Here is a 26,003-nt window from a genome sequence, read left to right as displayed (position 1 = left end):
AACCTGTGCCTCCATCTAATTCGTTTTGATCTGTACATCCTTGTTGATTGTGGTCTGTCTTTAGTGCTTGTAAACTAAGCTTTTCAATGTACTTCAGTACACATGACAATAGATCAATCAATCAATCAATGAGCTACCTTGACAAATGTGTAAAATGATTGAGCAGAGTCAGTATGGCTTCATGAAGGGAAAACCATGCTTGACAAATTAACTATAATTCTTGGCAAAATTATCAGGCAGCATTGATAAAAGGGAAGCAGTGGATTTAATACATTTGTCCTTCAACACAGCATTTAATAACGTACCACACATTAGGCTATTTAATAAGAGTGCATAGTGTTGGAGGCAATGTCCTGGCATGACAGAAGATCAGCTATGTAATAGAAGACAGAGAGGCTCTTTGTGATGCTATGCTGATTCAGTGACCATATTATGTTTTTTCTAAATTGTCTGCTATCAGATTCTTGGTTCCCTATTTTCATTTCCCTAAACACCTGCCAGACCTTTCGGGTTTTCCAGCAATTTCTGTGTTTGTGTTTGATAGCAAACAGAGCATAGGTATAGATGGTTTTTTCTGAGATTCAAGTGCAGTTGAAAGTGGTATTTCCCCAGAAATCGGTATTGGGAACTTTGCTTTTTCTGATTTATATCAACAGTTTGGAGATGGGTTGTTGAGGGCAGAATCTCAAAATCTGCAGATGATACTAAGCTGGGGATAATAATGAATTGTGAGCATGACGCTGAATGACTTCGGAAAGACATTGACAAAATAGGCAGATGCCAGGTAGATGAATTTCAATGCAAAGAAAAGTGAGGTAATGCATTTTGGTAGAATAAATACACAACGACAACACAGCCTCAATGGTACAACTTTAAGGGGAATACAGGAGCAGAGAGACCTCAGGGTTCACGTGCATGATTTGCTGATGGTGGCCAGGCAGGTTGAAACAGTTGTTAGGAAGGCTTATAGGATCTTTGGGATTATATCAGAGGACGAGGTTATAAAATTTGAGTGACAGGGAGAGGCTGGATAGACTGAGACTTTTCTCACTGGAGGTTGAGGGGTGAACTTATCAAGGTTTATAAAATTGGTGAACAGCAAAGGTCTTTTCTGGAGGGTGGGACGGCCTATTTTTAAGGTGACAGGAGAAAGATATACAAAGCGTCCGACGGGCAACGTTTTCATATAGAGGGTGGACCGTGCGTGGATTTAACTGTAACAGGAAATGTGGATGCAGGTATAGTTACAACATTTAAATGACATTCTGATAAGCTCATGAATAAGGAAGGTTTACATGGATATGGGCCTATGTAGGCAAGTGGGATGAATATAATTTGAGAACATTGTTGGGGTGGAGTGCTTTGACAGAAGGTTCTGTTTCCAAACTGTCCAACTGTATCACAGTGTGAGATAGTCATAGATAATAGTCATAGAGTCTGAGAGTACGCAAACAGGCCTTTCGGACCAAATTGGTCCATGCCGACCAAAATGCTAACGCTAGCCTCATTTCCCTACACTTGGCCTATATCCTCCGAAACCTTACCTTTCCAAAATATCTATCCAAATGCCTTTTAAATGTTGTTAATGTACTCGCCTCAACCACTTCTGCCAGCAGCTCATTCCATATGTGTATCGTCCTCTGTGTAAAAACGTTGCCCCTCAGGTTCCCATGTATTATTTCCCCCTTACCCTAAATGGATGCCCTCTAGCCCTCAATTCCCAACCCTGGAAAAAAGACTGACTCAATTCACCCAATCCATGCCTCTCGTGATTTTGTACACTTCTATAAGATCCCCCTGACCCCCTCAGTCTCCTACGCTGGAAAGAAAAAAAGACCTAGATTGTCCAACCTCTCCCCATAAATAAGTCCCTTGAGTCCTGGCAACATCTTTGTAAATTTCTTCTTCACTCTTTCCACTTGAGCGCTATGGGCAATTTAAAATGGCCAAACCACCTACCCTGCACATCTTTAGACTGCGGAAGGAAACCGGAGCAACCAGAGGAAACCCACGGGGAAATCGTGCAAACTGCACACAGACAGTTGCCCAAGGGTGTAATTGAACCTGGGTTCCTAGCGTTGTGAGGCAGCAGTGCTAACCACTGAGCTACTGTGCCGCCCTATAAATGCTGCTGCAATTTCTTATAACCATCCTCACTGTCCACAATATTGCCTATTTTAGTGACATTTGCAAACTTCCTAATCATGCCTTGTACATTCTCATCCAAGTCACTGATATAAATAACGAACAGTAACAGATGCAGCACCGACCTAAGAGGCACACCACTAGTCACAGGCCTCCAGCCCAACAAGCATTCTTCCACTATTACTCTCTGCTTCAGACCATCAAGCTAATCGTGATTCTAATTTGCCAGCTCCCCCTGGATTCCATGTGAACTAAGTGCCAGAGCAGTATACTACGTGGAACCTTATCAAAGGTCTCACTGATATCCATACAGACGATGTCTACCGCCCTGCCCTCATTAACCTTGACTAATTCTTAACTAAGGGCACAACTTTCACTACCCTCCAGTCTTCTGGGACCTCACCTGTGGCTAACAATAATGCAACTCTATCAACCAGGCAACCCACAATTTCATCTCTAGCCTCTTGCAGGGTTCTGGATATGTCTGATCAGATTCAGGAGATTTAACCATATTCATACATTCTATTCATTTTGCATTCTATTGATGAAGACTGCATTCCGTGATTGCTGTACATCACTCTCCAGTGAGCAATATTCACTGTGGATGAATATCTACCTCCAGTTTATATATTAAAGGGTAGTCATTAGCTTGACTGAAGGTATCGGATGCCACTTTATACGTGTTTTTAAAATCTTTCATTGTTTCAGGTTTGTAACAACAAAGGTAACTGTCACTGTGATGTTGGCTGGGCTCCTCCATTTTGCAAAACCAAGGGGGCTGGTGGCAGCATTGACAGTGGACCCATGACTAGAAAAGGCACAGGTAATCTTTTCAGTTTTTCATTGTGCTGCTGTTTTTGGTTGCTTTTCTTCTGGCATTGCTTTTTCCTCTGGGTTCATCACCAGTGTGCGTCCTTAAGCTAAGTTTGCTGAACCATACCAGTCATTTCTCACAATAGAACACAGAACATAGAATTGTACAACAAGGAACGGGCCCTTCAGCCCATGATGTTGTGCCGAACATAAAATTAATCCATTCTGCCTGCCGTTGGTCCACATCCCTCCATTCCTGGCATATTCATGTGCTTGTCTAAAAATCCCATAAATGCCCTTATTGTATCTGCCCCCACCACCAGCCCTGTTCCAGATTCCTACCACCCTCTTGAGTAAAATACTTGCCCTTCATGTCTCCTTTGAAATTTTCTCCTCTAACCTTAAATGCATGGCTCCAAGCATTAGACATTCAACTCTGGGAAAAAGATTCTAACCATCAACCCTATTTATGCATCTCATAATTTTATAGATTTCTATCAAGTCTCCCCTCAGCCTCTGCAGCTCTAGAGAAAACAACCTGAGATTTTCTTGTCTTTCCTTATACCTCGAACCTTCTAATGAAGGCAGCATCCTGTTAAACCTCTTCTGCACCCCTCCAATGCCTCATCCACAACCAGAATTGAACGCAATTCTCTAAATGTGGCTGAGCAAATGTCTTATAAAGCTGCAAATGACACTCTGACTCTTCTGCTCAATTCCCTGACCAATAAAGGCAAGCATTGCCATACACCTTCTTCACCACACGATCTACATTTAGGACAGAGATGAGACATTTCTTCACTCAAAGAGTGGTGAACCTGTGGAATTCATTCCCACAGGAAGCAGTTGATGGTAAAACATTGAATGTATTCAAGAGGTGACTAGATATAGCACTTGCAACAAATAGGATCAAAGGCTATGAGGAAAAAGCAGGATTAAGCTATTGAGGTGGATTATCAGCTGTGATTGTGAAGAATGCCAGAGCAGGCTCTAAGGGCTGAATGGGCTCTTCTTGCTCCTATATTATATTTGTCTATGTTTCTATGTTACACATGTGGCCACTTTCAGGGAGCTATGGACTTGCACATAGAACATAGAACAATACAGCGCAGTACAAGGGTAAGCATATGGATGATAACAGGATACTGTAGGGGGATGGACTTGGATTAGTTCACAGGTCGGCGCAACATTGAGGGCCAAAGGGCCTGCTCTGCACTGTACTATTCTATGTTCTATTTATTAGATTCCCTACAGAGTGGAAACAGGCCCTTCGGCCCAACGAGTTCACACCGCCCCTTGGAGCATCCCACCCAGACTCATTCCCCGATAACCCACACACCCCTGAACACTACGGGAAATTCAGCATCACCAATCCACCTAGCCTGCACATCTTTGGATTGTGGGAGGAAACCGGAGCACCCGGAGGAAACCCACGCAGACACGGGGAGAATGTGTAAACTCCACACAGACAATTACCCGAGGCTGGAATCGAACCCGGGTCCGTGGCGCTGTGAGGCTGCAGTGCTAACCACTGAGCCACTGTGCTGCCCTTCTATGTTCTATGTAATCCTCTGGGACCTCTCAAGTTGGTAGCAAGGATACAAAGGGACAGGTGGTCTGAGGTGCATTTGTTTTAATGCGAGAAGTGTAGTAGATAAAGCAGATGAGCTTAGGGCTTGGATCGGTACCTGGAAGTATGAAGTCATTGCTATTACTGAAACTTGGTTGAGGGAAGGGCATGAGTGGCAACTAGTTGTCCCAGGATATCGATGCTTCAGGCGGGATAGAGAGGGAGGTAAAAGGGGTGGAGGAGTTGCAGTACTGGTCTAAAATGATATCACAGCCGTACTGAAGGAGGGCCCATGGAGGACTCAAGCAGTGAGGCAACATGGGTAGAACTCAGAAATAGGAAGGGTGCAGGAACAATGTTGGGGCTGTACTACAGGCCTCCCAACAGCGAGCGTGAGATAGAGGTACAAATATGTGAACAGATAATGGAAAGGTGTAGGAGAAACACGGTGGTGGTGATGGGAGATTTTAATTTTCCCAACATTGACTGGGATTCACTCAGTGTTTGGGGTCAACATGGAGCAGAATTTGTAAGGTGTGTCCAGAAGGGTTTTCTAGAGCAGTATGTACGTAGTCCAACTCGGGAAGGGGCCATACTGGACCTGGTGTTGGGGAATGAACCTGGCCAGGTGATTGATATTACAGTAGGGGACTACTTTAGAAATAGCGACAACAATTCCGTAAGTTTTACAATAATCATGGACAAGGATGGGAATGGTCCTAAAGGAAGATGACCAAACTGGGGGAAGGCCAACTATACCAAGCTTCGGCAGGATCTGAGGAATGTAGATTGGGAGAAACTATTTGAAGGTAAATCTACACTTGATATGTGGGAGGCCTTTAAGGAGAGGTTGATTAGTGTGCAGGAGAGACATGTTCCTGTGAAAATGAGGAATAGAAATGGCAAGATTAAGGAACCACGGATGACAGGTGAAATTGTGAGACTAGCCAGGAGGAAAAAGGAAGCATACATGAGGTCAAGGCGACTGAAGACGGACGAAGCTTTGCAAGAATATCAGGAATGCAGAGCGAATCTGAAACGAGGGATTAAGAGGGCTAAGAGAGGACATGAGATGCTGCTGGCAAACATGGTTAAGGAAAATCCCAAACGTCAGCTTTTGCGCTCCTGAGATGTTGCTCGGCCTGCTGTGTTCATCCAGCTCCACACTTTGTTGTCTTGGATTCTCCAGCATCTGCAGTCCCCATTATCACTGATACACGTGTTCCACAGGGATCTGTGCTGGGACCACTGTTGTTTGTGATATATGTAAATGATTTGGAGGAAGGTGTACGTGGTCTGATCAGCAAGTTTGCAGATGACACTAAGATTGGTGGAGTAGCAGATAGTGAAAGGGACTGTCAGAGATTACAGCAGAATATAGATAGACTGGAGAGTTGGGCAGATAAATGGCAGACGGAGTTCAATCCGGGCAAATGCGAGGTGATGCATTTTGGACAATCAAATTCAAGGGCGAACTACACAGTAAATGGAAAAGTCCTGGGGAAAATTGATGAACAGAGAGATCTGGGTGTTCAGGTCCATTGTTCCCTGAAGGTGACAACGCAGGTCATTAGGGTGGTCAAGAAGGCATATGGCATGCTTTCCTTCATCGGGCGGGGTATTGAGTACAAGAGTTGGCAGGTCATGTTACAGTTGTATAAGACTTTGGTTCGGCCACATTTGGAGTACTGTGTACAGTTCTGGTCGCCACATTACCAAAAGGGTGTCGATGCTTTGGAGAGGGTACAGAGGAGGTTCACCAGGATGTTGCCTGGTATGGAGGGTGCTAGCTATGAAGAGAGGTTGAGTAGATTAGGATTATTTTCATTAGAAAGACGGAGATTGAGGTCTACAAAATCATGAGGGGTATGGACAGGGTGAATAGCAAAAAGCTTTTTCCCACAGTGGGGGACTCAATTCCTAGGGGTCATGAGTTCAAAGTGAGAGGAGCAAAGTTTAGGGGAGATATGCGTGGAAAGTTCTTTACACAGAGGGTGGTGGGTGCCTAGAACGCGTTGCCAGCAGAGGTGGTAGATGCAGACACATTAGCATCTTTTAAGGTATATTTGGACAGGTACATGGATGGGCAGGAAGCAAACGGACACAGACCATTAGAAAATAGATGACAGGTTAGACAGAGGATCTTGATCGGGGCAGGCTTGGAGGGCCGAAGGGCCTGTTCCTGTGCTGTAATTTTCTTTGTCCTTTGTTCTTTGATACAAAAATCTTGGTCAAGGGCCCAGCAATCTCTACTTTTCTTCTGTCAATAACCTGGAGTAGATGCCACAAGGCCCTGGGGACTTATCCACCTTAATATTCGTCAAGAGATCCAACACCACTTCTTTCTTGATCTCAAAATTACCAATATTAGCATGCTCCATACAAATATCACATATCGTTGTATCCTTTTCTTGAGTGAATACCGTTGTAAAGTCCTCATTTCGGATCTCACCCACATCCTCTGCCTCTAAGCACAAGTTCCCTCCTTTATCCTTAAATGGTCCTACCTTCTCTCTGGTTACCCTGTTGTTCTTAATGCATCTATAGAATGCCTTGAGATTCTCTTACCATCGTCACTTCATGATCCCTTTTTGCTCTCTTAACACCTTGCATGAGTACTTTGCTGCTTTCCGTATATTGCCCGTGGGTGCTGTCTGATTTTAGCTTCTTAAACCTTATATATGTTTCTTTCTACCTTTTGAGTAAATTCACAACCTCCCTCACTATCCAAGGGTCCCTTACCTTGCCATCCTTTATCCTTCCTCTTTACTGGAATATGTCGGTCTTGAACTCTCCCCAGCAAGTCTTTAAGCAATTCCCACAAAAATGTGGGCTTGCCTGATAACAGCTCCTGCCAATTAGTACTCCCTAGCTCCTGTCTAATACTGACTTAACTTACTCTCCCCCAATGTGGTACACTCCTGCAAGGTCCTGACTTATCCTTGATCATAGATAACTTAAAACATAACTAATTGTGACCACTGTTAGTTGCCAAGACGCTCTCCCACTGAAAGGTCAGTCACCTGGTCCGTTTCATTAGCCAATACAAGGTCCAGTATAGCCTGTCCTCTAGTTGAACTATCCACATACTGTTTCAAGAAACCCTCTTGGATGGACTTAAATTCCGCCCTGTTTCAAGCTCTTGCTTTAAGGCAGTCCCAGTCAATGTTTGGGGGGGTCACCCACTGCGACAAATCTGATTTTATTGCATCTTTCCATTATCTGTTTAAACAATTGTTCCATAATCTTTCTGTGGCTGTTGACAGTGTGATGGAAGCGGGGGCGGGGCGAGAGTAAAATCCAATCAGAGTCATTACACCCACCTTTTCCCCTGCAGCACATCCTATCTGAGTGCAGCTGTAACATTCTCCTTGATTAGTAATGCAACTCCTCCACATCTTTTACCCTCCTCTCTGTCTCATCGAAAAAAATGAAACCCTGGAATGTTCAGCAGCTAGTTCTGCCTCTCTCAACCAAGCATCTGTAATGGCCACAAAATCATAGTGCCATGTACTGAGACAAAGTGTGGAGCTGGATGAACACAGCAGGCCAAGCAGCAAATCAGGAGCACAAAAGCTGATGTTTCGGGCCTAGACCCTTCATCAGAGAGGGGGCTGGGGAGAGGGTTCTGGAACAAATAGGGAGAGAGGGGGAGGCGGACCGAAGATGGAGAGAAAAGAAGATAGGTGGAGAGGAGAGTATAGGTGGGGAGGTAGGGAGGGGATAGGTCAGTCCAGGGAAGACGGACAAGTCAAGGAGGTGGGATGAGGTTAGTAGGTAGGAAATGGAGGTGCGGCTTGAGGTGGGAGGAAGGGATGGGTGAGAGGAAGAACAGGTTAGGGAGGCAGAGACAGGCTGGGCTGGTTTTGGGATGCTGTCGGGGGAGGGGATGAGCCGGGCTGGTTGTGTGCTGCAGTCGGGGGAGGGGACGAACTGGGCTGGTTTTGGAATGCGGTGGGGGTAGGGGAGATTTTGAAGCTGGTGAAGTCCACATTGATACCATTGGGCCGCAGGGTTCCCAAGCGGAATATGAGTTGCTGTTCCTGCAACCTTCGGGTGGCATCATTGTGGCACTGCAGGAGGCCCATGATAGACATGTCATCTAAAGAATGGGAGGGGGAGTGGAAATGGTTTGCGACTGGGAGGTGCAGTTGTTTGTTGCGAACCGAGCGGAGGTGTTCTGCAAAGCGGTCCCCAAGCCTCCGCTTAGTTTCCCCAATGTAAAGGAGGCCACACCGGGTACAATGGATACAGTATACCACATTGGCAGAAGTGCAGGTGAACCTCTGCTTAACACAGAAAGTCATCTTGGGGCCTGGGATGAGGGTGAGGGAGGAGGTGTGGGGGCAAGTGTAGCATTTCCTGCAGTTGCAGGGGAAGTTGCCGGGTGTGGTTGGGCTGGAGGGTAGTGTGGAGCGAACAAAGGAGTCACGGAGAGAGTGGTCTCTCCGGAAAGCAGATAAGGGTGGGGATGGAAAAATGTCTTGGGTGGTGGGGTCGGATTGTAGATGGCGGAAGTGTTGGAGGATGATGCGTTGTATCCGGAGGTTGGTGGGGTGGTAGGTGACAATGAAGGGGATCCTCTTTGGGAGGTTGTGACGGGGGCGGGGTGTGAGGGATGTGTTGCGGGAAATGCGGGAGACACGGTCAAGGGCGTTCTCGACCACTGTGGGGGGAAAGTTGCGGTCCTTGAAGAACTTGGACATCTGGGATGTGCGGGAGTGGAATGCCTCATCCTGGGAGCAGATGTGGCGGAGGTGGAGGAATTGGAAATAGGGGATGGAATTTTTGCAGGAGGGTGGGTGGGAGGAGGTGTATTCTCGGTAGCTGTGGGAGTCGGTGGGCTTGAAATGGACATCAGTTACAAACTGGTTGCCTGAGATGGAGACTGAGAGGTTCAGGAAGGTGAGGGATGTGTTGGAGATGGCCCAGGTGAACTTGAGGTTGGGGTGGAAGGTGTTGATGAAGTGGATGAACTGTTCGAGCTCCTCTGGGGAGCAAGAGGTGGCGCCGATACAGTCATCAATGTAACGGAGGAAAAGGTGGGGTTTGGGGCCTGTGTAGGTGCGGAAGAGGGACTGTTCCACGTAACCTACAAAGAGGCAGGCATAGCTGGGGCCCATGCGGGTGCCCATGGCCACCCCCTTTGTCTGTAGGAAGTGGGAAATGCCATGTACTGATCCAGGCTCTCAGCATATCTACCTTACCTATAACATTCCTTGCATTGAAATAAACATACTTCAGCCCATTAGTGCCATTGTGCTCATTTAGCCTTCTCTGCCTGTCCTGTCTTTCGGATTACTGCTCCTAACATCTACCTCCACATCAATCCCTCCACTTGCTGACCTGCTGCTGCCACTCCAGTTTAAATCCTCCTGAGTCGTACTAGTGAACTGCACTGAGAGGATACTGATTCCCCTCCAGTTTAGGTGCAAATCGTCCCTCTTCAAAATTACAAGTTTTAGAATTAACCTCGGGCAATGTGCTTCTGATTTGCTTCAGGCTCCCTTTTCCCACTCTCAGCACCTTGGGGTTGCCTGCTCATGCTATCACCGCCTTCGGGCTGCCTGCTCCGGCTGTCACCGCCTCGGTCTGCCTGCTCCTGCTCTTGCAGCCAACCCTGTGACTTGGGGCCTGTGTGATGGTCTGGGGCTGCAGCAGAGCTCCTCACCGTGCTGCTTTGGGGCTCGGAGTCCATGTGCTGCTGTAGGACTAGCTGCTCTGGGGCTCACAGTCCATGTACTGCGGCAGGATTTGCTGCTCTGGGGCTTGCAGTTCATGTCTGCAGGGCATCACTGCTCTGAGGACTTGCTGCCAACACCTACTGCTGCAGGTTTCGCCTCTGGTGAAAAAAGAAGAGGAAAGAAAAAGGAAAAGGAAGGAAAAAGTACAGGTTACCCCTGCCCCAGAAGAGGTCATAATGATCCAAGAACCTGAGACCCCGTGTGCTGCACCAGTTCCTTAGTCATGCATTCATCTGTCCTATCTTTCCATTCCTTACCTCACTAGCATGTGACACTGGCAGTAATCCAGAGATTACAACCCTCAAGGTCCTACTTTTCAGCCTCTTTCCAAATCCCTGTAGTCACTTTGCAGGACCTCAGCCCTCTTTCTAACCATGCCGTTGGTACCAATAAATCTCCCCTTCCCCTACTGCATCCCTAAACCAGCCCAGTTCGTCCCCTCCCCCCACTGCACCACACAACCAGCCCAGCTCTTCCCCCCCACCCACTGCATCCCAAAACCAGTCCAACCTGTCTCTGCCTCCCTAACCGGTTCTTCCTCTCACCCATCCCTTCCTCCCACCCCAAGCCGCACCCCCATCTACCTACTAACCTCATCCCACCTCCTTGACCTGTCCGTCTTCCCTGGACTGACCTATCCCCTCCCTACCTCCCCACCTATACTCTCTCCACCTATCTTCTTTACTCTCCATCTTCGGTCCGCCTCCCCCTCTCTCCCTATTTATTCCAGTTTCCTCAACCCATCCCCCTCTCTGATGAAGGGTCTCGGCCCGAAACATCAGCTTTTGTGCTCCTGAGATGCTGCTGTGTTCATCCAGCCTCACATTTTATTATCTTGGAATTCTCCAGCATCTGCAGTTCCCATTATCTCTGCACCACAGCCTCAGGCTGCTCACCCTTCCCCTTAACGGTTTCATGCAACCGCTCAGAGATGCCCTTGACTGTGGCACCAGGGAGACAACTCACTGTCATGGAGTCTCGAATGTGGCCACAGAAAAGCTGGTCGGTGCCCCTAACTAGTGAGTCTCTAACCACTATCACACATTTGGATCTTGCTTGAACCTGCCCTCCAGCACAGCCAGTTATGGTGCCTCAGGCTGGGCTGATGCTGTTATATACCCCGGAGAGGATACCCCCTCCATACAGTAGCCAAAATGGCATACCTGTAAGACAGGGAAATAGTTTACATTACTTCTCATTATGAACCTAATGTTTCTGTTTGAAAAAGCTACCCTCATCAGTGGCATTGAGAATATAGAAGAGTACAGCACAGTACAGGCCTTTCAGCCCACAATGTTGTGCCAACCTGTTATCCTACTCTAACATCAAACTGGCCTGCAGACCCTACATTTTATGATCATCCATGTGCCTGTCCAAGAGTCGCTGAAAAGTCCGTAATATATTTGACTCCACTATCACCATCGGCAGCGGTGCACCCACCACTCTCTGTATAAAGAACCTACCTCAAACATCACCCCTATACCTTCCTCCAATCACTTAAAACTATGCCCCCTCTTAACAGTCATTTCCGCCCTGGGAAAAAGTCTCTGCCTATCCACTCTATCTATGCCTCTCATCATCTTGTACACCTCTATCGTCACCTCTCATCCTTCTTCACTCCAATGAGAAAAGCCCTAGCTCCCTCAACCTCTCCTCATAAGACCTGCCCTACAGTCCAGGCAGCATCCCGATAAATCTCCTCTGAACCCTCTATGCGGTAGGGGGAGGGGAGATTTTGAAGCTTGCGAAATCCACATTGGTACCATTGGGCTGTAGGGTTCCCAACCGGAATATGAGTTGCTGTTCCTGCAACCTTTGGGTGGCATCGTTGTGGCACTGCAGGAGGCCCATGATGGACATGTCATCTGAGGAATGGGACGGGGGAGTTGAAATGGTTCACGACTGGGAGGTGCAGTTGTTTACTGTGAACCGAGCATAGGTGTTCTGCAAAGCGGTCCCCTACCGCATCCTAAAACCAGCCCCTCTCCCTAACCTGTTTTTCCTCTCACCTATCCCCTCCTCCCCCCTCAAGCCCCACCCCCATTTCCTACCTACTAACCTCATCCCGCCCCCTTGACCTGTCTGTCCTCCCTGGAGGACTTATATCCTCCATACCACCCCACCTACACTCACCTTTACTGGCTCCATCCACGCCTCTTTGACTTATCTGTCTCCTCTCCACCTGTCTTCTCCTCTATCCATCTTCGATCCAACCCCCCATCTCTCCTTATTTATTTCAGATCCCCCCTCTCCTCCCTCATTTCTGATGAAGGGTCTAGTCCCGAAATGTCAGCTTTCCTGCTCGGCCTGCTGTGTTCATCCACCTCTACACCTCGTCATCTCGTATTCTCCAGCATCTGCTGTTCCTATTATCCCTGTGGAACATCACTGGTCACCGAGCTCTAGGCTAAATACTTTCCATCTCCTACAACCCTCTGTCTTATATTGGACAGCCAATTCTGTATCGAAATTTCTCTGAATCCTGTGCCTCCCTACTTTCTGAACAAGCCTACCACAGGCAACCTTATCAACTGCCTTGCTAGAGTCCACATACATCACGTCCACTGCTCTAGCTTCAGCAATGTGTTTTGAAACATCCTCAAAGAATTCAAAAAGGCTTGTGAAGCATGACCTTTTCTAATTCATTTGTGGATGTGGGCATCACTGGCTGGCCAACATTTCTTGGCCATCCCTCATTACCCTTGAGAAGGTGGTGGTGACCTGCCTCTCAAAAAGCCATGCTGATTATTTCTAACCAAATTGTCTTTTTCCAAATAATCAATACTATCTCTCAGAATCCTCTCCGATAATTTGCCCACCACAAGAAATAAGGCTGACTAGTCTGTAATTCCCAGGATGATTCCCATATCCTTTCTTGAACAAGGGAATAACAATTGCCATGCTCCAATCATCTGGTACTACTCTAATGGACAATGAGGACGCAAAGTTCATCACCAAACCATCTTCGCTTGCTTCCCGTAGGAACCGTGGGTATATCCCATCTGGTGAGGTCCGGCCAAAGACAGGTAACTTTAGAGGTGGAAGTCATCATTCTTCATGATGAAAAGAATACTGGGCCAGAAATTCAGTTCAGACTCAATTAGAGCATCAAAGTTTGATTAAGCTGAAGACAGTCAACAGGTGGCTGTTGGGAGCTGGCGATGAAGGCTGAAGCAATAGTTTCAATCTATCTTACAATGCCTGCTCATTCGATTTGTGGAAGTTACTCAAGCAGCAAAACAAGTCAGAGGTAGAGAAGAAGTTCAGAGATGTAACAGGGCTGGGTGTCATTTTAAAAGGGAGTAGTACAATGATAATATCACTGCACTAGCAATATAGAATCTAAGCTAAAGTTCTGACAGCTGTGGTACAAATCCCAGAAAGGCAGATTCAAATTTAAACAATCAGGAATTAAAACCTAGTGTAATCGTGACCACATTGTTAATTGTCATTAAAAAACCTACCTGGTTTGCTAGTGTTGAAGAGGAGCCAACAAAGTCTGCAGATACTGTAAGTCAGAGTCCATAAAATGTGGAGCTGGAGGATCATAGCAGTTCAGAATCCCAAAACATCGATTTTTCTGCTCCTCTGATGCTGTCTTACCTGCTGTGCTCCTCCAGCTCCACATTTTATTGACTTTGGTTAGCCAATGTCCTTTAGGGAACAAAACAATCATCAAATGTTAGCATCTATGATGCTGAGAACTTAAGGAGATCAGGTTGGATCCTCTGCTTCATATTTCTTGATGTGACAGAATTGGAGAGTTTTCATCTGACCCCTTAGTTGTGGAATTGCTCAGCTCGCTCTGGTGTTTGACGCATAAGCAATCCTGTTTGAAGGGTCCCAACCTGAAATGTCGGCTTTCCTGCTCCTCTGTTGCTGCCTGGCCTGCTGTGTTCATCTAGCTGCACAGTGTTATCTCTGACTCCAGCAAAGGCAGTTCTTACTATCTCCAAGATAAAAGCCCATAAAAGCTGGAGGTACTGAAAACAACAAATACTGGAGATCACAGAGGGTCAGGCAGCATCCATGGGGAAATGCAAGCTAACACTGCAAGTCTAGATGACTTTTCATCAGAACTGGTGAAGTGAGCAGGGGGTAGTATTTGGGGGTGGGTGGGATATAGTGGGATTTGAATGCTAGTGCAGAAAAGTTGTTAATTGTTTAGAATAAATGATTGGAGTATGAAAATGGCAGAACAATGGTGTGTCTCCTACCAGACTTGAAAGAACAGACAGTCCCACTGGGATGGAGAGAGGGGAGACAGGTCATGATAACAGAATGCAACAAGCTAAAAGGGAAGAACTGGGAGTTCATTCACAATTTGAAGGTGTTGAACTCAATACTAAGTGCAGAAGGGTGTAAAATGCCTATCTGAAGATAAGATGTTATTCCTCCAGTTTGCGCTGTGGTTCACTGGAAAACTGCATCGTTCCGAAGACAGATAAGTGGGCATGCAAGCAGGATGGTGTAAAAATACCAGTTACTTGAAGGTCAGGGTCAGGCTTGCACACAGACCAGAGACGTTCCACAAAGCGGTCACCCTAGTCTACTTTTGGATTATCCAATGTAGAGTAGGCCATACTGGGTGCAGCAAATACAATACACAACACTGGAGGAGGTACAGGTGAAATGCTGCTTAACCTGGAAAGACCATTTAAGCTCTGGCGGGCAGGCGGAGGTAATGAGGCAGATGTTGCACCTTCTGCAATTACATGGGAAGTTGCTGTGGGAAGGCGGCTGGTGTTGGTGGTTGTGGAATGGACAAGAGGGTTGCGGAGGGACCAAACCCGAACAAAATGCAGATGGGGGAGTGTGCGGAAGGTCTGTTTGGTGGTGGAATTTTGCTGGAGTTGTCTGAAATGGCGGAGAATGATCATTTGAATGTGGAGGCTGGTGGGATGAAAAGTGAGGACAAGGGGAACCTGATCATGCTTTCATGAGTGATGGAAGAGGCAAGAACAGAAGCAAGTGTGATAGGTCAGAGGCTCATGGAAGGAACAAGCCATGTTTTGGAAGGTGGCAACATCCGAACAAATGCAACAACAGCAAAAGAACTGGAGAGTGGAATGGAGTCCTTGTAGTACACGGAGTGTGATGAACTGTAGTGATGATAGCTATGGGACACAATGGCTTTGTAGTGAATGGCAGTGAACGATTTATTTGCCGAAATGGAGAGAGAGAGGTCAAGGAAGGGAAGGGAAGTATCGGATATGGGTAATGAGAAAGTTATAGAGGGACGGAAATTGAAAGCAAAATGAACAAATTTTTCAAGGCCCATGCAGGAGCATTAACCAGCACTGAAGCAGTCATTGATGTACCGAGGAAAGCGTTGTCGGGGGGGGGCAGTGTAAAACTGGAACATTGTCATAAAGAGGCAGGCATAACTGGGGCCCAGGATAACAAGGTCTGGAGCTGGATTAACACAGCAGGCCAAGCAGCAACATAGGAGCAGGAAGGTTGATGTTTCGGGCCGAGACCCTTCATCAGAAATGGGGGTGGGGAAGGGGGTTCTGAAATAAATAGGGAGGGGGGGAGGCGGACAGAAGATGGATAGAGGAGGAGATAGGTGGAGGGGAGACAGACAAGTCAAAGAGATGGGGATGGAGCCACTAAAGGTGAGTGTAGATGGGGAGGTAGAGAGGAGATAGGTCAGTCCAGGGAGGATGGACAGGTCAAGGACACGGGATGAGATTAGTAGGTAGGAAATGGGGGTGTGGCTTGAGGTGGGAGGAGGGGATAGGTGAGAGGAAGGACAGGTTAGGGAGGAGGGACAAGCTGGGCTGGTTTTAGGATGCAGCAGCAGGAGGGGAGATTTTGAAACTTGTGAAGTCCACACCTTCCACACCTACAGTGGCCCTAAACCCCACCTCTTCCTCTGTTACGTTGATGACTGTATTAGCACCGCCTCGTGCTCCCACAAGGAGCTCAAACAGTTCATCCACTTCATCAACACTTTCCACCCCAACCTCAAGTTCACCTGGACGATCTCTTACACCTCCCTCACCTACCTAGGCCTCTCTGTCTCCATCTTGGGCAATGACCTAGAAACCGATATCCATTTCAAGCCCACTGACTCCCACAGCTACCTAGAATACACCTCCTCCCACCCAGGTTCCTGCAAAAATGCCATTCCCTATTCCCAATTACTTTGCCTCCACCGCATTTGCTCCCAGGATAAGGTATTCTACTCCCGCACATCTCATATGTCCTCGTTTTTCAAGGACCGCAACCCCCTCCCCCAACACCGTACGGTGGTCGAGAACACCCTCAACTGCGTCTCCCGCATTTCCCACAACTCATCCCTCACACCCCATCCCCGCAATAACCATCAAAAGAGAATCCCCCTCGTCCTCACGTACCACCCCACCAACCTCCGGATCCAACGCATCATCCTCCGACACATCCGCCATCTGCAATCCGACCTCACCACCAAAGACATTTTTCCCTCACCCTCCCTTGTCTGCTTTCCGGAGGGACCACCGTCTCCGTGACTTTCTCGTCTGCTCCACACTCCAATTTAACCCCACCACACCCAGCAATTTCCCCTGCAACCGCATGAAGTGCTATACCTGCCCCCATACCTCCTCCCTCACCCCCATCCCAGGCCCCAAGAAGACTTTCCACATAAAGTAGATGTTCACCTGCGCATCTCCTAATGTGGTATACTGCATCTGCTGTACCCGTTGTGGCCTCCTCCACATTGGGGAAACCAAGCAGAGGCTTGGGGACCGCTTTGCAGAACACCTCCGCTCGATTCGTAGTGAACAACTGCACGAACCATTTCAACGCCCCCTCCCATTCCTGAGATGACATGTGCATCCTGGGCCTCCTGCAGTGCCACAACAATGCCTCCCGAAGGTTGCAAGAACAGCAACTCATATTCAGCTTGGCAACCCTGCAGCCCAATGGTATCAATGTGGACTTCACAAGCTTCAAAATCTCTCCTCCCGCTACTGCATCCCAAAACCAGCCCAGCTCGTCCCCGCCTCCCTAACGTGTTCTTCCTCTCAACTATCCCCTCCTCCCACCTCAAGCCCCACTTCCATTTCCTACCAGGTAACCTCGTCCCGCCCCCTTGACCTGTCCATCCTCCATAGACTGACCTATCCCCTTCCGATCTCCCCACCTATACTCACCTTTACTGGCTCCATCCCCGCCTCATTAACTTGTCTGCCTCCTCTCCACCTATCTTCTATCCATCTTCGATCTGCCTCCCCCCTCTCCCTATTTATTTCAGAACCCTCTCCCCCTCCTCAATTTCTGAAGGGCGTAGGCCCAAAACGTCAGCTTTTCTGCTCCAAAGGTGCTGCTTGGCCTGCTGTGTTCATCCAGCTCTACATTTTGTTGTCTCGGATTCTCAAATATCTGCAGTTCCTATTATCTCTGGTGACTTTTGACTTTGTCCACCCCAGTCCAACACCGGTACATCATGATCCTATCGAACAGTGAGGCAGGCTCAAAGGCCAAGTAGCCTACTCCTTTTTCTATGTCTGGTGGTCTTATCTCCATAATGGTGGTTACCCTTTCAAATAGCATAACTATCATGGACTGACACACCCAAACAGCTAGAAATGTGAGGAAGAAGATAAGTAAATCATTCCTTCTAGTTTGATCCACCCTCCCCCAAGAGACACAGGCATACTCTAGCAGCAATTACCTTCCAGACTCAGCCAACTCAACACTTCAGTTCTGTCAACTGTAACCTGACCCATTATTCCTCACTTCTAGGAGGTAAAACTAAGCCGGCTATTCTGAGTATTGCAATCATGGCACCAGTTTTGATGGTCCCAGTATTAGCCTATTTTCTTGCCAAGGCGTTTACAAAGAAAGCAACAATCGCAAGTGCAAGATCTCTAGCAAGTTGAAGAAGTAATGGTTGTCTAAGGTAAGAATCAACAAGCAAAATGACACTTCAGCACTTTCCTACACTTTCTGCAAAGTCAAACACTGTCAGGCTAGAAATGTGCCTGGGATAGGCCGATAACAAAAGTAATTGCAAGCATGAATCAAAAAGAAAAAGGATGCAGACGTGGTTTGAAAACTGAAATCTGACAAGGCCCTTGAGAAAAGTAAAGGAAGCAGAAAACAACTTAAGCAACCGGGGAGCTAAAAACAGGTCATGAAAGGTTCTTGGCGAATAGGGCTAAACAGGATCCCAAGGCATGTTACACATATATTAGAAGGAGGGTAGCAGGGGAAAAGATACCTCCACTCAAGAACAAAAGAGAGAATTCGTGGGTCGAGCTGGAGGAAGTGGGTGGCTCCTTAATCAGTATTTCATGTCAGCATTCACCAAGGAGCACGACATGGCCAATGATAAGTTTACGGAAGGATATATTGACATTTTAGGGCATGGGGATATTAAGAAGGTGATGGAATCGGGTGTCTTGGAAAACTTTTATGTAGATAAATCCCCAGGGCCTAATGGAGTCTATTCCAGGATACTGAAAAGGGCATGGGAGGAGGCCTTGACAGAGATCTTTGTATTCTCTTTCGCCAAAGGTGAGGTTCCAAAAGCCTACAGAATAGCCAATGCTGTTCCTTTGTTCAAGAAAGGTCAAAGGGATAATCCAGGAAATTGTACACTGGTGAATTTTACGTCAGTGGCAAGCAATTTATTTGCAAATAAGGAACAAGAGAGTTGCTAGAGAAAGGGTAGGTCCACTCAAGAACAGAGGAGGGAATTTACATAAGGAACTGCAGGAGAAGGTGAGACCCTTAACATCTGCTTTACATTGATATTCACATAGATGGAAGGTTAGTCTGGGGAAAGCTATGTTGATATTAGTTCCTGAATTATTGTCTGCAACTGGGAAGGCAATGGCCTCGTGGTATAATCGCTGGACTGTTAATCCAGACCCAGATAACATTTTGGAGACCCGCATTTGGGTCCTGCCACGGCAGATGATGGAATTTGAGTTCAATAAAATATCTGGAATTAAGAATCTAATGATGACCATGAATCCATAGCTGATTGTCGAAAAAACCCAGCTGGTTCACTAATGTCCTTTAGGGAAGGAAACTGCCATCCTTACCTGGGTTGGCCTACATGTGACTCCAGACCCACAGCAATGTAGTTGACTCTGAACTGCCCTTTAGGCAATTGGGGATGGACAATAAATGCTGTCTAGCCAACGACATTCTCATCCCATTAATGAATAAAGAGTAAATTGATAAGGTTCAAACTGGCAGGAGAACCCGGCCCCATGGAATGGTCCCCCTGAAATATGTGAGAAATAACGGTCACTTCCAGTGTCTATACTGACTACGCATGCAGCAAAGCGTGTTCAGCTGACTTGCTGCGTGGGGCAGCTGGAGCTGTGGTTGGACTCACAATGGGGCTTCTGTGATACTGAGAATGTCATGGATAGCCTGGTTAGTGAGCTGGTCACACCATTAGTAGGGGCTACACAGATAGAGAGGAGTTGGGTGACCACCAGAAGGTGAGTAAGCACGGGCAGTGCAAGAGTACCCTGTGGTCATTTCCCTCTCAAACAGCAAAACGTTTGGACACTGTTTTGGGGTTGGGCGGGGGGGGTGATGCAAATAGAGTTCAGGGAGTTAGGTAGAAGGTTGAAAAGCAGGATCTCTAAGGTTGTAGCCTTGGGAGTACTTCCTGTACCATGTGCCAATGAGGCTAGGAATGGGAAATAACCAAAGCAGAGAAATACATTCCATAATGTTTCTTGACTAACAGCATCAAAAGCCTTTGTAAGTTCGCAGAAGGCCATGCACGTGGTAGGTTCTTTTCTCTGCATTCCTGCGACAGCTGTCATGCCATAAAAATCATGTCTGTGTGCTGTTCCATGGCCGTAAGCCACACTACGACGCCGGGAGGAGTTCCTCAGCTGCAGAAAGGAGACGAGTGAGGACAACCTTAACAATGATTTTTCCAAGGTTGGCAATAGGGAAACTCCCCTGTCATTACCACGGTCAGTCTTGCTCTCTTTTTTGAAAACATGCACGTGTGTGGCATCTCAAAAGTCTCCTGTGACACTCTCCTCCTTCCAGATAAGACAGACAATGGTATGTAGCTGCAGCAGGAACTCTTTGGCTCCACACTTCAATGCCTTAGTGGGAAAACCGTCTGCTCCAGCAGCCTTGTTGTTCTTAAGCTAACGAACAGCCTTCTCTACAGCATGCAAGGCTGGGATGTTGCTAATCTCAATCTGAGTGCCAACGAGGACATTGCTAGTGCAATGGACAACAAGAATGTCAATAGATGTGGTGCATCCAGATTTCCTGAAGGTCAGAAATCATATGACACCAGGTTATAGTCCAACTGATTCATTTGAAAGTGATAATGAGAACTGCAGATGCTGGAGAATCCAAGATAACAAAGTGTGAAGCTGGATGAACACAGCAGGCCAAGCAGCATCTCAGGAGCACAAAAGCTGACGTTTCGGGCCTAGACCCTCTGATGAAGGGTCTAGGCCCGAAACATCAGCTTTTGTGCTCCTGAGATGCTGCTTGGTCTGCTGTGTTCATCCAGCTTCACACTGTGATTCATTTGAAACACATGTTTTCACAGCTTTAATCCTTCTTTAGGTGATAGTTAAGAGAGGTAGTATCAGGCAGAGAATTTTTGAGTAACAGATCATCACACCTTTGATGAGAATGTACTAAACAAGCCTAAGATGCTGTTAAATCTTTAATCAATTGGAAGGATTAAATTGATTGATACGTATATGCAAATCCCCGAATTCCTTTCAAGTCATGGTCTTGAGAGAACTAAAGGTTATATCAGTGTAAAGCAGAGGTATGAGAGCTTGTTTAGAATCTGTTTGTGTTTTATTTTGGAGTCAGACTGGTTTTATGTCTAACGCAGGAATTTATAAACTGCCATATTGACTGACTGTCTATACAGTGTGTTTTTTAAACAAAATTAAATGTATTATCAAATACAAATTCTTGCTGTGCATTTCCAGCCTCACAACTATAGACTGTTTCTTGATATCACTTGGAGTGAATTCAGTTGGCTGAAGACTGGCATTAGTCACTCTGCAGAGATGGCCAAGATGGGTTATCTACTTGGCATTTCTGGCTGAAAATTCCTGCAAATACTTCAACCTTCTGGGCTCTTCCATCATTGATGATAGGAATATTTGTGCGGCCTCCTCATCCACTAAGTCTTTTTTAATTGTCCACCATCATTCACAATTGAATCTGGCAGAGCTGCACAGTTTAGATCAAATCCGTTGGTTGTGGGATTGCTTAGTTGTGCCAATCACTTGCTGTTTTTACCATCTGGCGTGCAAGTTAGTCCTGTTTGGTAGCTTTGCCAGGTTGACACCTCACCAACACCTCAGCCTGGTGCTGCTCCTGGCATGCCCTCCTGCAGTCTCCATTGAACGAGTGTTGAACCCCTGGCTTGATGATAATGGCTGAGTGGGGAATATGCCAAGCCGTAAAGTTGCAGATGCTGCTAGGATGCAATTCTGCTGCTGTTGATAGCCCAAAGGGCAACATGGATGCCTAGATTTCAGCTGATTTATGGAGTCTGTCCCATTTAGGAAAGTGGCTGTGCCATTTAATAGATTAGATTAGATTCCCTAGAATGTGGAAACAGGCCCTTTGGCCCAACTAGTCCACACCGCCCCTTGAAGCATCCCACCCAGACCTACTCCCCTTTAACCCACATACCCCTGAACGCTACGGGCAGTTTAGCATAGCCGATCCACGTAGCCTGCACATCTTTGGACTGTGGGGGGAAAGCGGAGCACCCGGAGGAAACCCATGCAGACACGGGGAAAACGTGCAAACTCCACGCAGTCGCCCAAGGCTGGAATCGAACCTGGGTCCCTGGCCCTGTGAGGCTGCACTGCTAACCACTGAGCCACTGTGCCGCCCATACAATGGAGTTTTTTCCTCAATGTGAAAGTATGACTTTGTTTCCACAAAGACTCTGTAGTAAGTCCCTATTATCAATACTGTCACAGACAGACACATCTTTCACATTAATAAGGATGAGGTCAAGTATTGGCAAGTATGCATTTCCCTCTTGTTGGTTCCCTCTCCAATTGCTGCAGACCCATCAAACAACTATGTCCTTCAGGATCCACCCAATTTGATCAGCCAGAGCATGTTTTGTGGCATTCCCATGCTCAATGCTTCCTCCAAGTGGTGTTCAACATGGAGGAACATTGATTCATCAGGTGAGAAAGGACAATATATAGTGTCCTGGCCCACGTTTAACTGGAAGCTATGAAACTTCATGGTGTTTGGAATCAATGTTGAGGACTGGCAAGGCACTACCAATGTGCTGCCACCTCTGCTGAGTCTGTCATGCCAGTGAAATCATGATGGTGGTGTCTGGGACTTTGTCGTTAAAGGTATGATTCTCCAACTTTGACTACATCAATCTGTTGCTTGACAAGTATGTGACACAGCTCTCTCATACACTAACCCTCAAGTATCAGTCAGGAGGGCTTTGCAGTATCAACAGGACTGTTTCACTGTTAACTTTTCCGGTGCCTTGTCAATGTCGGATGGTTCGTCTGGTTTTGTTTCTTTGTCGAGACTTTGTTGCTACTGATACACTGAGTGGCCTGCTTGGCTAATTCAAAGGGCAGTTGAGAATCAACCATATTGCTGTGGGTCTGGCGTCACATTTAAGTCAGTCCAGGTGAGAACGGCAGATTTCCTCCCCAGAAGGGCTTCATGACTCATCTGGGCTTTTCAGACAAGCAACAATGATCATTTATAGATTCTTAATTTTTTTAAAATCCAATTCAAATTCCACAATGAGCCACGATAGGATTTTAACCAAAACATTCTCAATTAATACTCCTACAATAATACCAGTGGACCATCGCCCATCGTGAGTGCGAGTGTGGGTGTGAGATGATGACTGTCTTTAAGATGGAGTGTGTAATGGCTTGTCCCTGTGTGAGGGATTGTGTGATGGTATGTCTCTGTGCAAGAATGTATGTCTCTCTGAGAGAGTGTGCATAATGGTGTGCCTCTCTGTGATAGGGTGTGCAATGGTGTGTATCTATATGAAAGACAGTGTTGTGGTGTATCTCTGTGTGACGGAATTTGTAATGGTCTGTCACAGTGAGGGAGTGCGTAATGGAATGTCAAGAGTGCACGATGGTGCCTGTGAGGGAAAGGTGGATGGTGTACTTCATTGTAATCTCTTCATTAACAGATTCCAACATTTTCCTTATGTTAAATATTCAGCTATCTGGGCCTGTAGCTGACTGCTTTTTGCATCCCTCCTTTCTGGAATGCAGATGTATAATTTGCTCTTTTCTGATATATTCCAATTTGTAAAAGCTTTGGGACGCAATGACCTGGTGGTATGATCGCTGGACTGTTAATCCAGAAACCCAGATAATGTCCTGGAGACCTGGGATCAAATCCTGGCACAACAGTTGGTGGAATTTGAATTTAATAAAATGTCTCAAATTAAGAATCTAATAGAACAGTACGGTCCCTTCGGCCCATGATGTTCTGCCAACCTATTATCCTACTCTAAGGTCAAACTACCGTGCATACCCTACATTTTACCATCATCCATGTCCCTATCCAAGAGTTGCTTAAATGTCCCTAATGCATCTGACTCCACTACAACTGCCAGTGCATTCCACACACCCCTAACTCTCTGTGTGTGTAAATACTTGAAATTATGCTCCGTCTGAATAGCCATTTCTGCCCTGGGAAAAAAATCTCTGCAAATCCACTCTACCTATGCCTCTCATCATCTTGTACACCTCTATCAAGTCGCCTCTCATCCTTCTTTGCTCCAATGAACTAGTAACTGCCCCTAGCTTCCTCAACTTATCTTGATAAGACCTGCCCTGTAGTCCAGGCAGCATCCTGGTAAATCTCCTCTGCTCCCTCTCTAAAGCTTCCACATCCTTTCTATTATGAGGCAATCAGAACTGAACACAATAAAGTGTGGTTTAACCAGGGTTTTATAGAGCAGCAGCATAACCTTGTGGCTATTAAAATCAATTCCCCTGCGAATAAAAGCCAACACACCAGATGCCTTCTTAACAACGCTATCAACTTGGGTAGCAAATTGGAGGGATCTATGCACGTGGATCCCAAGATCCCTCTGTTCCTCCACACTGCCAAGAATTCTGCAATTTACCCTGTATTCTGCATTCAAATTTGACCTTCCAAAATTAATCACTTCACACTTTTCCAGGTTGAATTCCACCTGCCCCTTCTTTGCCCAGCTCTGCATCCTGTCAATGTCCCGCTGCAACCTAAAACAGTCGCCCACACTATCCCCACTAACCTTCGTGTCATCAGCGAAGTTACTAACCCACCCTTCCACTTCCTGATCCAAGTCATTTACAAAGATCACCAACAGCAGACGTCCCAGAACAGATCCCTGTGAAATATCACTGGTCACCAAGCTCCAGGCTGAATATTTTCTATCTACTACTACCCTCTGTCTTCTATTGGATAGCCAATTCTGTACCCAGACAGCCAAATTTCTCTGAATACCATGCCTTCTTACTTTCTGAAGAAGCTTCCCATAGGGAATCTTATCAAGTGCTTTGCTAAAATCCATATACACCACATCCAGTTCTCTGCCTTCATCAATGTGTTTTGTCACATCCTGAAACAGCTCAACGAGGCTTGTGAACCATAACCTGCCCCTCACAAAGCCATGCTGACTATTTCTAATCAAACTGTGCTTTTCCAAATAATCATAAATACTAATGGTGGCCATTGTTGATTGTTAGGAAAAACCTACCTGGTTTGCTAATGTCCTTACCTGGTTGGGCCTACATGGACTTCAGACTGACAAGAATATGGTTGACACAATATGGGATGGCCAATAAATGCCACCTGGTCAGTGATGCCCTCATCCTGTGAATGATTTTTTTTTAAATTGTAGGTTTATCTTCACAATAGAAGAGAGCAAGAAGAACACGAAAAGCAAAGAGTGATAGTTTTTTACTGACAAAACAAATGATGATTGATTGACATTTTTTCTTTACTCCACAGATTCAGACACCTACCAGCCAACTGTAGGACCTTATGAATCATGGAAAATTGCTATATGCACCCACTGTGCGCAAATGTTTGTTATGTGTATCATTATGTATTAAAACTCTGTAATAGAGGGAGAAGAGTGCACACTAGCTGCAATTCAATGAATAGAATAAGATTTATTCTGAATGACCGCAATTTTCCAATGAAACACTAAATCATTGTAAAGATTAAAAAAAATCAGAAATAGTTATCCTGTTGAACAGTTATTTCACTCGAAGCATTTGTTATAATTGATGAGCTTTACCACGCAGTTACTAGTTCAGTTAATTGTTGTTAATTTACATAATTTACAATATTCCAACTAATTCCATCTGTCTTCGATGGAGCTTGGAAAGATGAGGGGATCTCATTAAAAATTACAGAATACCGAGAGGCCAGGCTCAATTGGAAATGGAGATGATGTTTTCCCTAAGAGGAGAGACGAGGACCAGAGCCAGAGTCACAGAGAGGAGGGAAAAACCTTTAGAATTGAACATTTGAACATAAAATAGCACAACACAGTACAGGCCCTATGGCCCACGATTTTGTGCCAATCCATTATCCTACTAAGATCAATCTACCCTGCAAACCCTACATTTTACTGTCCTCCATGTGCCTATCCAAGAGTTGTTTAAAAGTCTCTAAAATGTCTGACTCCACTACCACTGCCAGCAGCCCATTCCACACGCCCACCACTCTCTGTGTGAAAAACCTACCTCTGACATCTCTCCTAT

At 46.3% G+C, this 26,003-nt stretch overlaps 1 protein-coding gene across 1 annotated transcript in view; it reads left to right on the top strand.

The window, feature by feature from the left end:
* The window catches only part of LOC125459695 (disintegrin and metalloproteinase domain-containing protein 12), a 232,074-nt gene extending 206,739 nt beyond the window's left edge, over nt 1-25,335 (top strand). Inside the window, exons 18-20 of the mRNA XM_059651683.1 lie at nt 2,854-2,968; nt 18,004-18,160; nt 25,243-25,335. Coding sequence (XP_059507666.1) covers nt 2,854-2,968; nt 18,004-18,140 — 252 coding nt within the window. The 3' untranslated portion in view covers nt 18,141-18,160; nt 25,243-25,335. The remainder of the gene's footprint in view (nt 1-2,853; nt 2,969-18,003; nt 18,161-25,242) is intronic.
* Nucleotides 25,336-26,003: the final 668 nt, after the last annotated feature.

Source organism: Stegostoma tigrinum, chromosome 1 (genome assembly GCF_030684315.1).
Source record: "Stegostoma tigrinum isolate sSteTig4 chromosome 1, sSteTig4.hap1, whole genome shotgun sequence".
In the NCBI taxonomy this organism is placed as follows: Eukaryota; Metazoa; Chordata; class Chondrichthyes; order Orectolobiformes; family Stegostomatidae; genus Stegostoma; species Stegostoma tigrinum.
Note: the sequence above shows the minus strand (reverse complement) of the source record. Positions and strands in the feature narration are given on the sequence as shown.